General features: G+C 44.6%; 1 protein-coding gene across 4 annotated transcripts in view; it reads right to left on the reverse strand.

Annotated features, from left to right (window-relative positions):
* Positions 1-3,423: 3,423 nt before the first annotated feature.
* The window catches only part of LOC121283128 (DENN domain-containing protein 5A-like), a 337,338-nt gene continuing 328,644 nt past the window's right edge, over positions 3,424-12,117 (reverse strand). For all 4 annotated transcript variants that reach the window (XM_041197268.1, XM_041197266.1, XM_041197267.1 and 1 more), the window contains one exon: positions 3,424-4,287. In XM_041197268.1, the coding sequence (XP_041053202.1) occupies positions 4,104-4,287 (184 nt within the window). In that variant the 3' untranslated portion in view covers positions 3,424-4,103. The remainder of the gene's footprint in view (positions 4,288-12,117) is intronic.

Below are 12,117 nucleotides of genomic sequence, written 5' to 3' on the forward strand. Positions count from 1 at the left end.
TGCTACCAGAAGTACACATTTCCCAATGCTGTTCTACAAGTTCCCTGTTCGTGGATAATAAATTAGGCTCAGCATCTACATCCTGCTTACCAGATACTGGAGTGTGATAGCCTAGCTATTTCTACTGCCGTACGCACCAAAGTATTTATCTGCACTAGTGAAGGGTATGCATAAATCATGTGACAGTGCATCCTCAGAACGCCTGATCTCCTTTGAGAACTCCTCGACCAGGTCCTTCATTAGGTTCCTCCATTACCCTTGTGGGAGATCAAAGAATGAATTAGTGCTGATATTGAGAAAGGGTGTAAACTCAACATTGTGAATATCATGACATTTCAGTTACTGGCGATAGCCAAAGAAAATGAGTGACTGTTAAGTGCCAAGTGGCAGTGCATTATCTATTTGCAGTCATTTCTCTTGGCCACCCTCATCTCTCCATTGCTGACATTGTGTGTGCCACTTCACCGATCTCCAGAGTGTCCTCCTCCAATTCAGTCAGGATGGATATGGCTGCAAGTTCACCCTGGCTCTCTGCCTCTCCCTGGAGTTGTGCACTCTTTTTTCCTGCAATGAAAGAGAGTAGAGAGTTATGAGTGTGAGAAGGGGAATATACTAAGGTGGAATGGAGAACATTTGAGGAGGGTTGATGTGAGGGATGGGTGCACGTGAGCAATAGGATGAGGGTGAATGTAGGATATTTGAGGATGTGCCTAGAGAGAAGTGAATGTGTGAAAGCTGTGTTGGTTGGTTGGAGTGCAATGCAGGAGAACGTTAAGCAGGTCAGAGAATGATGAAGTCACCTGAAAGTAGTATGGAATGCACCTTTCCAGGTCTACTGAGATCATAAAATCTTTTTCAGCACTGAATCCAGGTTCTGAGCATTACACTCCTGCAGTTCACAGTCTCTGTCACATCCAGCCACAGCACCTTCATTTGGGTGGCTGGCCTCCAGAATGACCTAAAGAGTCAGAGAACTTTGAGGGACAGCTTTGCAATGTATTCCTTCCCTGTTCTTGGTTTCAAACGCAAGTTTCCTGCAGCCATTTTGACCACTGCTAGGACCCCTTTAAGTATAGAACCTTCATTGACAGTGTTGGTCATCATCATGCCTGCACTTTGTGATTGTCCAGAAAAGCCAAAAGCGGAATACTAATGCCATGGCTGAGTTAAAGAACCATGGCAAACAGGTTCTTGATGCACTAATGGCCTTCCCGCTGCATGCCTATCTACTCTATGAAGATTCTGCTCTTAAATCCATTAGCAATTGGCAGGAAAATATAGTTTTGACAACATTATGGTAGGCACTTGGTCTGGCAGCACAGAATTGTAAGTTTCTAACATTTCCACCATTTGAGAATGTTTTGTGATTAATTCCCAGAAATAAGTGCAAACTGTTTGCTTCTAGCAAAAGTATCAAGTCCAAGCCCAAATTTCTGGAACAACCTAAAGCTTTTATATCAAAGCTTGCAGAAAAGTACCACAATATGCAACCGGCCAATTCACTGGATAAATTTGAGAGCCATGTATGTATTTTTTAGCTTTTTATTTTGTTTAAAATCATATTTTGAACATAGAAATTTCAGTTATTGAGGAAAAATGGAGGTCAAAAAAATTGAAAAAGTGCTTTAAATGATTGGATAAGTTCACAATTTAAGAAAAAACTGTAGGTTCTTCTGACTGAGCATTCAAGATTGGTTGTTTCACAAGATTTTAGTAGTTGCTAATAATGGTCAATTTCAAGCTTCTTTTCTTTCTTGCTTCCAATATGTCTGTCCACAGTTACTTTTTCTGATTTGGTGCTGTATCATCTAGAGCCAATCAACAAACTGGAACAGTGAAGTGTTAGCGCCAAAATTGTTCATGCCAAAAATGTTAACTCAGGACAGAGAAAAAGTTGAATATGTATAGAAAGTGTGCTATAAAAACATAAAAAAAAAATCAGGTGCAAAAATCTCTCTGATTCAAATGGTGCACACATCATTTGCATGGGAATATGCTATATATAATTTTATTTGTAATTTAATTCCATCCTAGAAACACAAAAAAGTGTTTACATTTATGTACTATTTTAGTTTGGAACATCTGTTGTGAAATATCAATGAAGAATCAAATCATTTTAAAGCAAGAGATCAATTTTAATTATAGAAATGCAGATTATTTGGTATTTTTTGTATTGTGCATGTCCAAACAAGCCTGAATATAGGTGAAATGGAAAGTCTGTTAAATACACTAACTGAATGTGCATTACTTGGAATAGGTAAATGTTCTTAAAACTGATATTATCACATTTGGATGTCAACCTCACATATAAACCTGAATTTAAAATTATATAGAATGTACAGCACAGAAACACATCATTTGGTCCAACTAGTCCATGGTTTTTATCCTCCACATGAGTCGTCTCTTACTCTTCTTCATTTAACCCTATTAGCATAACCTATTATTCCATTCTTCCTCATGCGTTCATCTAGTTTCCCCTTAAATGCATCTATGCTATTTGCCGCAACTGCACCTTGTAGTAGCAAGTTCCACATTCTCAGCACACTCTGGGTAAAGAAGTTTTTCCTGAACTCCCTATTGAATCTACTACTGACTATTTTATATTTATAAATTTGATCTCCCACAAGTGGAAACATATTAAGCATTAGGCAAGTTCTTCGGTACTGTTCTGACACAACTGAGATACACTGTATAAAACCATCAAAACGGTATGGAAGAAAAGTCAATATGCCTACTTAGTGCAGCTGCCTCCAGGTTTTGTGGACAGCAAGTCCGGAAATGTTAAAATCTAACCAAAAACAGAGTAGCCTTGAATACAAAGGTGATAACCGTCTGGGTGGAATTTCCTCCTCTGTTCCCTGGACTACGGATAGCACTGCAATAGGTTGTCGCAGCCAATCAGAAAATGCACTGAACACCAACACTCCTGCATGCACACAGAAAAATTGTGTCGTCAATGTACGATCTTTTGCAATACATTATGGAGGCAAAATTGGTCTATGCCATTAGCATGGAATGGGCTCATAACAAATCAGCAGCTAATTTTTCACCATGGCCATTTTTATTTTCCATTCATTTGGAAAATATTGCCAAGATTTTAATTGCAAACCAAGGTGAAAGCAACAGTAAGAATAAGAAACGTATTTCCAAAAAGGGTCTGAAATATCGTTCTGTGAACTTCAATGAAAAGAAGATTGGGCCCGGTGAAAAAAAGACTGTCAATTTATGACGAGTCCATCGTGATAATTACACCCTCTTTATTCTTGAACTTTAGCCGCAATAAGCAACTTCTGTTTAAAGATAATATTTCCCATAGAGAGTTCATAGGAACTTGAATGTCAAGGGAACATGTTTAATTATGGGCAATCAAATCTCAACTTTGTTATAGAAGGCAAATGAAAGCAACCAAGAAGGGGCATGGAAGAATGAGTATTTTTTTTATCAAAAAGAAATACAAATGAGTGTATTTTCTCAGAACAATATCAGTCTCTTATATTTAACCCATCAACATTTGAAAAAATACTACCTATACTCCAATTAAATTTACAAGAATACTGTCTATGTGTATGTTTGTATATTATACATATTACACACACATATATATATTCTTACAAACATATGTATATATGTACACTTTAAGCAGCTACAAAGTAAATGCTATGCACAATTCAGTGCACTGGATATATGTACATTTTTTAAAAATTCAGACACTATTTAAATTGCAAGTTAACAGTGCAAGTATTGGCCATCTGCAGAAAAATAAAACAAACTTAATACTTTTTACTTTCTTTAGAAAAACAAGTTTGAAACAAGCATCGTTCTTGAACAGGCTGAGCATTACTATTCAACAAGCAAACCTACCGACAGTTGACAGTAAACATTAAAATCGGAGTGTATGCGCATTCTTTCAAACCTTAGAATAGCCTGATGTGTCCTCAGGTACAGGTTCAAAAAGGGTCACTGCACATATAATATGGCGAATAGTTCTTGCAACTTCAAAACAAGTTGCTGAATTCCAATATTGCATGTATTTTTAATTTCAAAATTTGTGTCACGTATGCACCATTTCTGCAAACTCTTCTTTTAGATGCTGGCGATTTGCTTTAAATATCAATTCCTTTGACCAGTGATGTTTCAAGTGTGATATTAAATTCCTGCAAGGTTTGCAGCACTCGAATTAAGGAGTTAACTAGGGTGTGGTCTTTAATCAGAGCAATATCTTCATACATCTGAGCGATGATGGGGCAGTCAGCAAGCAGAGCAATCCAGTGATGCAACAGATGATCCCTGTCAAGTTAAAAAAAGACACAAAGATGGACCAATCCATTTAATCAAATGTGGGAATGAGGTATAACTGGAAAAAAAAAGTATAGCATTGGGATTGTAAACCAGCTATCAGATTGGTATAAGCAGGAATGAAAAGGACAACATTCAGTGGCTGAAATGCAGATGAGCTTTTAAATACACAAAACCAAGTGACATATATGCATTTGATCAACTGAGAGATAAATATAAGATTAGTATGACACTAACATTTAAATTAGTAATATGTTTTGAATAATTCTTTATGAAATATTTAGAGGGAACTGAAATGTTTTATAGGCCTCTTATTCTCCATCTGGTACAACAGTCCTGGGAGACTTGGACAACTAGTGGAGCAACTCTAATGCCTGAACAAAGCAGTCAGTGTCAGAAATTGCAGGCACCTTGTCAGCATTTTCCTCTCCGAAAAAAAAACTATATTTATGAAGTTTCTTTGTGTCACTTTCTCTTTTATAAGAATAAAGTGCAAAAACTTCCCAAAGCCTTAAATTTTGCAACTTTGAGGTTGTTTATGGTTAATGCAAATAAAGTTAACTATGTTAAATAATTTTTAAACAAAACACCTAGTAACAATAGTGAACACAGGAGTGTAGTACAACCTCATAGGTAACATTTACGTACAAATATTACCTATGGGAACTTCTATACAAGTAAAATTTCACACACATCCATTTGTTGATGGATCAGTATCAACTCCTGCAAATTTATAAATTTGACTATAAACTAGTTACATTGGACCTGAACTTCATTGAAGTGGCAATCATTGTCAGATTGCTACTCCATGCCCAATTACTTCCGTCAAATATTTTTCGATCCTATCTTGCCTGACCTTTCGACTCATGCCAGGAGAGATCCAGGCAGTGCAGCGCGTCCACGAGGCCCAGCTGTTAAGTCCAGAAGAGTCGAAGAGAAGGAGGCCTCGCCTCATTTTTACAGCACTAGCTACTGTAAACCAGGTAAGTTTAAAGGTCCATTGAAATTTAAAGGTCCTTGATATGCCAGGGAGAAGTAAGTGTCAAAGGTAAATGGATAGGATTTGGGGGCGGGGGGGGAGAAATTGGAGGTCAGGAGGTTTGGGGGTTGGAGGGGTCTAGAGAAGGTTGAAGAGGTCAAGGGAGGTCGGGGGGGGAGCAGAAGTGGGAAGGGAGGATGTCAGGCCTTGGTGGATGGGGGGGCGGGGGCAGCGGGATGGGGAAGAAGGTTTGCACTTCTGGGCAATTGCCATGTAAACCTTCCCCGTGAACTTCTGAAGGGGATTTCCCAGCATATCTTTGGGGTAACACCTGATCCGATGCTGGGGGGTTCAGAAATTCAGAAATTACAACCCATTATTGTCTACCCATCCCTCATTGTCCAGCTCTGTTTTATTTGATTGAGCTATTACCTATCTGATGGTCAAAGTATCTCCAGCAATGCCGTCCCTTCTTACGTCTCAATACTCGGCTGATTTTTTCCAGAATTGCACTAGAATTTTCCAGAATTGCGGTAGCGGGTGGGTAAAATGGAGTCCTACCCACCGATGAAAATGGCGGATTTTCACACTATGTCTGCCCAAGCCTGCCTCAGTATATATTCATTCCTGCGAAACATGCCATTTCCATGGCGGGCGGGATCTCATTCATCTGCTTGCCATCACTCCTCTGTTGCATCATACCAGCCACTGTCGTTAAAAGGCAGCCGCCAGCCAAGTGCTCATCGCCACCAGCTCACCACTGCTGCCTGGGAGACATGGCCTGCAAAGGCAAAAAGACTGCAGCCCCCCGCTTCAATGATAGGTCACTCAGGTGACTGCTGGATGCTGTGGAGTCCTGCCGGGATGTGCTCTACCCCCCGCTCTGGCTGCAGGATAGGTAGCAAAGTCACCAACCCGGCTTGGGAGGTGGTGACAATGGTGGTCAACGCCAACGCCCTTCAGAAGATGACAGCCACCCAGTGCTGCAAAAGGGTGAATGATCTCCTCGGTTCCAGCAGGGTAAGTCACTCTTTTCATCATTCCCAACTTACATACTCACAAACCCATCACACACCCATAGGGCCCTCAATCTCTGCCAGTGCAAGGGACATCACCATTCATTCTTTTACACAAACCATCATTATCCTCATCCCATCCATGGGACCACTCACCACCCACACAGGCCAGCCATACTTACTATCTGGCCCAGCAGGCATCCTGATGCACTCTCCTCATCTCTATCCATGCAGGACAAACTGGTTCACAACAGGAGGGAAAGGTTGCAGACAGGTGGAGGGATGCTGGAATTCAAAGTTCTCTCAGAATTTGAAAACAGAGCCATGCAGCTGGCCGGCGATGACCATAAGACATAGGAGCAGAAATTAGGGCATCGGCTCATCAAGTCTGCTCCGCCATTCAATCATGGCTGATACGTTTCTCAACCCCATTCTCCCGCCTTCTCCCCGTAACCTTTGATCCCCTTACCAATCAAGAACCTATCTATCTCGGTCTTAAATACACTCAATGACGGGCCTCCACAGCCTTCTGTGGCAATGAATTCCATAGATTCACCACTCTCTGGCTAAAGAAGTTTCTCCTCATCTCTGTTCTAAAAGGTCTTCCCGTTACTCTGAGGCGGTGCCCTCGGGTCCTAGTCTCTGCTACTAATGGAAACATCTTCCCCACGACCACTCTATCCAGGCCTTTCAGTATTCTCTAAGTTTCAATCAGATACCCCCAAATCCTTCTAAACCCCATTGAGTATAGACCCAGAGTCATCAAACGTTCCTCATATGTTAAGCCTTTCATTCCTGGGATCATTCTCCTGATCCTCCTCTGGACCCTCTCCAGGGCCAGCACATCCTTCCTGAGATACGGGCCCAAAATTACTCACAATATTCTAAATGTGTTCTGACCAGAGCTTTATAAAGCCTCAGCAGCACATCCCTGCTTTTATATTCTAGTCCTCTTGAAATAAATGCCAACATTGCATTTGCCTTCCTAACTACCGACTCAACCTTAAGAGAATCCTGGACTAGGACTCCCAAGCCCCTTTGCACTCCAGATTTCTGAATTCTCTACCCATTTAGAAAATAGTCTATGCCTCTATTCTTCCTACCAAAATGCATGACCTCACACTTCTCCACGTTGATTCCATCTGCCACTTCTTTGCCCATTCTCCTAACCTGTCCAAATCCTCCTGCAGCCTCCCCGCCTCCTCAATACTATCTGTCCCTCCACCTATCTTTGTATCATCTGCAAACTTAGCCAGGATGCCCTCAGTTCCTTCATCTAGATCATTAATGTATAAAGTGAAAAGTTGTGGTCCCAACACTGACCCCTGCGGAACTCCACTAGTCACCGGCCACCATCCTGAGAAGGACCCCCTTATCCCCACTCTGCCTCCTGCCAGACAGCCAATCTTCTATCCACGGTAGTACCTTGCCTCTAAGACCATGGGCTCTTACTGAGCAGCCTCCTGTGCAGCACCTTGTCAAAGGCCTTCTGGAAGTAGATAACATCCATTGACTCTCCTTTGTCTAATCTACTTGTTACCTCCTCAAAGAATTCTAACAGATTTGTCAGGCACGACCTCCCCTTGATGAAACCATGATGACTTTGCCTGATTTTACCATGTACTTCCAAGTATTCTGAAATCTCATCCTTAATAATGGACTCTAAAATCTTACCAACGACCGACGTCAGGCTAATCGGCCTGTAATTTTCTGTCTTTTGCCTCACTCCCTTTTTAAACAGGGGGGTTACATTAGCGATTTTCCAGTCCTCTGGAACCCTCCCTGACTCCAGTGATTCCTGAAAGATCACCACTAACGCCTCCACTATCTCTTCAGCTATCTCCTTCAGAACTCTGGGGTGTAATCCATCTGGTCCAGGTTATTTATCCACCTTCAGACCTTTCAGTTTACCTAGCACCTTCTCCTTGGTAATGGCCACCTCTGCCCCCCCCAACTCTCTTGTACGTTGTGGATGTCACTTGTGTCTTCCACTGTGAAGACTGACGCAAAGTACCTATTCAGTTCCTCCGCAATTTCTTTGTTCCCCAATACTACTTCTCCAGCGTCATTTTCCAGCAGCCCAATGTCCACTTTTGCCTCTCTCTTACCCTTTATATATCTAAAAAAACTCTTGCAATCTTCTTTTATATTACTGGCTAGTTTACCCTCATTTAATCTTCTCTCTCCTTATTTCCTTTTTAGTTGTCCTCTGTTGGTCTTTGTAGGCTTCCCAATCCCCTGGTTTCCCACTGCTCTTCGCCGCATTGTATGCTTTCTCTTTAGCTTTTATGCTGTTCCTGACTTCCCTTATCAGCCACAGTTGCCTCATCCTCCCTTTAGTATGCTTCTTCTTCCTAAGGATGAATTTTTGCTGCGTCTCCCAAATTACTCCCAGAAACTCCTGCCATTGCTATTCCACTGTCTTTCCTGCAAGGCTCATCTCCCAGTCAATTCTGGCCAGCTCCTCCCTCATGCCTCTGTAGCTGCCTTTATTCAACTGTAATAACATTACATCTGATTCCAGCTTTTTCCTCTCAAATTGCAGGGCCAGTCCTGTGCTGACGGTGAGGTTGGCACTGCTCTAACAAGTGAGGATCCAGCAATGCAACTTCCATCAGATAACCATGCTGTGAATGAAGTGTCCTCTTTCACAGGCCACTGCCATGCACTAATTATCTCCCCTTGCTTTCTCAGGCACATCTGGGAAGCAGCAGACAGAGTCCACAACCCGGAGCCTCCAAGTAAGCTCAGAAAAAACCTCTGAAGAGGAATCTGAAGGCACCCACCCTGAAGTCCCATCACAGCGCTCACCCACACCCTCCACCAGCGCAGACACACACCTTGGTGGGACCTAGCTTTAGAGTAGCCTCGGGACCACAATCTGGTGAGCACATCGCACTTTCTGATCCACAGCAGGCGGAGGCAGGGACTTCCCAGGTCCCCAGCACTCGGAGGACTGCTGTAGGCCAGAACATTGCTGAGTCAGAATCAGACGACGAGCCTCTGGACTCAGTCATGGCACAGTTGCTGGAGCTGCAAAGACAAGCTCGGGAGCATCAGGAAGGGATGGTCGCTGCACTGCCCAGACTGCAAGGCATGATGGAGGAACCTGTCTGTCTTCAGGCTGAGGTGAGAGCACTGGCATTGCAATGCACCGAGGTCAACCCTGGCAGGATTGTGGCCACCATGGAGACCTTCATCCAGGACATCACTCTTGCACTGCTGCATGGGCTTAACTCCATCACTGACGCCAAAGTTGGCCTCCAACAGTGTGTATGTGATAGGGGTGCTGGACAGCTCGATCTCACTCCAGCTACCCCTTCTGCTCATGGAGCCAGCCAGGGGCCCTCGGGCACCCATGGGGAGATCAGCAGGTGCACGCTCCAAGGCCATCCACCCAGGTGACTCTGGGAGTGACCGGCCCATCTGACTCCTCTCTTCCTGTGACCTCCACAGATCCAGCTTCACAAGCTGAAGAGGGTGCCCTGTCACACAGCAGGACCCCAAAAGCAGGCCTCCAAGTCTCAGCCCTCCAGGAGACGCCTGCCAAAGTCATCAATAGGCTGCCTCCATCTCCGCTGCGGATGTCCAGGGAGCACCAAGATGTAGCAACAGAGTTAGGACAGTTAAGGAGAATTAACTCTTTTGATTCAACCAAGCAAACTAAAGTAACAAAATTAGTGACAAAGGAAAAGCAGCCCCTTAAATTAGGGAAACTGCAAAAACAAAGACAAAATTTAAAGGAACCTTTAAAATATTAAACCAAAATGTGATTGAGAGTCAATAAAACACCCCAGTCCACGCGGTGCCTACCGAGCACAGAAGGCCTCAATGGTGCCAGCACACACCACTTGCTCCCTCTCCAGGGACACCAGGCCGCGAATGTAGCCACGGAAGAGGGGCAGACAGTCCGGTCGGACAACCCTCTCAATCGCCAGCTGCCTGGACCTGTTAATGGTTAACTTGGCCAGGCCCAGGAGCAGCTTCACAAGGAGGTCCTCCTCCCTCCCAGCCCCCCTCTGCCACGGGTGAGGGAGAATTAACTCTTTTGGAGTCAACCAAATAAATTAAATTAACAAAATGAGGGATAAAGTAAACACAGCCCCTAACGTAGGGTAGCTGTAAAACCAAAGACAAAGTTTAAAGTAAACTTAATTACATTTTGGTTTGATGTTTGTAAGAGGGTCAATAAAGCACCCCAGTCCCCACGGTGCCCACTGGGCACGGAAGGCCTCAACAGTGCCAGCAGACACCGCGTGCTCCCTCTCCAGGGACGCCCGGCCTTGAACGTAGCTGCGGAAGAGGGGCAAACAGTCGGGTCGGACAACCCCCTCGATCACCCGCTGCCTGGACCTGTTAATGGCTAACTTGGCCAGGCCCAGAAGTAGGTTCACAAGGTGGTCCTCCTCCTTCCCGGTCCCACTCTGCACTGGGTGAGGGAGAATTAACTCTGAGAGTCAAACAATTAAACTAAATTAACAAAATAAGGGATAAAATAAACACAGCCCCTAAATCAGGTCAGCTGTAAAACCAAGGACAAAGTTTAAAGTAAACTTAATTACATTTTGGTTTGATGTTTGTAAGAGGGTCAATAAAGCACCCCAGTCCCCACGGTGCCCACTGGGCACGGAAGGCCTCAACAGTGCCAGCAGACACCGCGTGCTCCCTCTCCAGGGACGCCCGGCCTTGAACGTAGCTGCGGAAGAGGGGCAAACAGTCGGGTCGGACAACCCCCTCGATCACCCGCTGCCTGGACCTGTTAATGGCTAACTTGGCCAGGCCCAGAAGTAGGTTCACAAGGTGGTCCTCCTCCTTCCCGGTCCCACTCTGCACTGGGTGAGGGAGAATTAACTCTGAGAGTCAAACAATTAAACTAAATTAACAAAATAAGGGATAAAATAAACACAGCCCCTAAATCAGGTCAGCTGTAAAACCAAGGACAAAGTTTAAAGGTAACTTACAAACATCAAATCAAAATATGATTAAAGGGGTCGATAAAGCACCCCAGCCCCCCTGGTGCCCACCGGGCACGGAAGGCCTCGATGGTGCCAGCAGACACCACGTGCTCCCTCTCCAGGGACACCCGGCCGCAAACATAGCCGCAGAAGAGGGCCAAACAGTCAGGCAAGATGACCCCCTCGATCACCCGCTGCCTGGACCTGTTAATGGCCAACTTGGCCAGGCCCAGGAGCAGGTTCACAAGGAGGTCCTCCTCCTTGCCGGTCTCCCTATGCACCGGGTGAGGGAGAATTAGTTGCACAGCCTGGGCACAGCTGTTAATCGCTTTTATATAATGTTCACTATTGTCAATAAGCTCCCAAGGATGTCTCCCTGCCTATGGCTCCTTGTTCTGATGCACAGTGTTCTTGTCACTGAGACGTGAACCCATCTGCACAAGATAAAGGCAGGTGTATCAGTCCAGGGCCTCTTTCCTGTGTTCTGTGCAGTCTTCAGCACACAGTGATGGTCCAGCCTTGCACTCCCTGAAAACATGATTGATGCCTGCACCTCAGCAGTGCTGGTCATTGCTGCCAGAATGTAGTGGGTAAGTGCCACAGAGTTCTCTCATACTCTCTATGTGCTCTCAGCACCTTTAAGGTGGGGCTGGCCCCCGTCACACCAGCACCTGTGACCAGTGACGCTGAGTGCCAGCTCGTGAAGAGCTGATGCGCATCAGATGTGTCTAAAGTTTCATGGCTGCGTCTCTGAGATGGCCCTGATCATGGAGCGTAAGCAAGCTGCCCTCGGTCAGACAGGAGTCAGACATTCTCAAAAGACATGTGAATATCTATGGAGTGTCCTCACTCCATGTTGTCATCATCCCCC

The sequence above is a fragment of the Carcharodon carcharias genome, chromosome 10, assembly GCF_017639515.1.
Source record: "Carcharodon carcharias isolate sCarCar2 chromosome 10, sCarCar2.pri, whole genome shotgun sequence".
Taxonomy (NCBI): Eukaryota; Metazoa; Chordata; class Chondrichthyes; order Lamniformes; family Lamnidae; genus Carcharodon; species Carcharodon carcharias.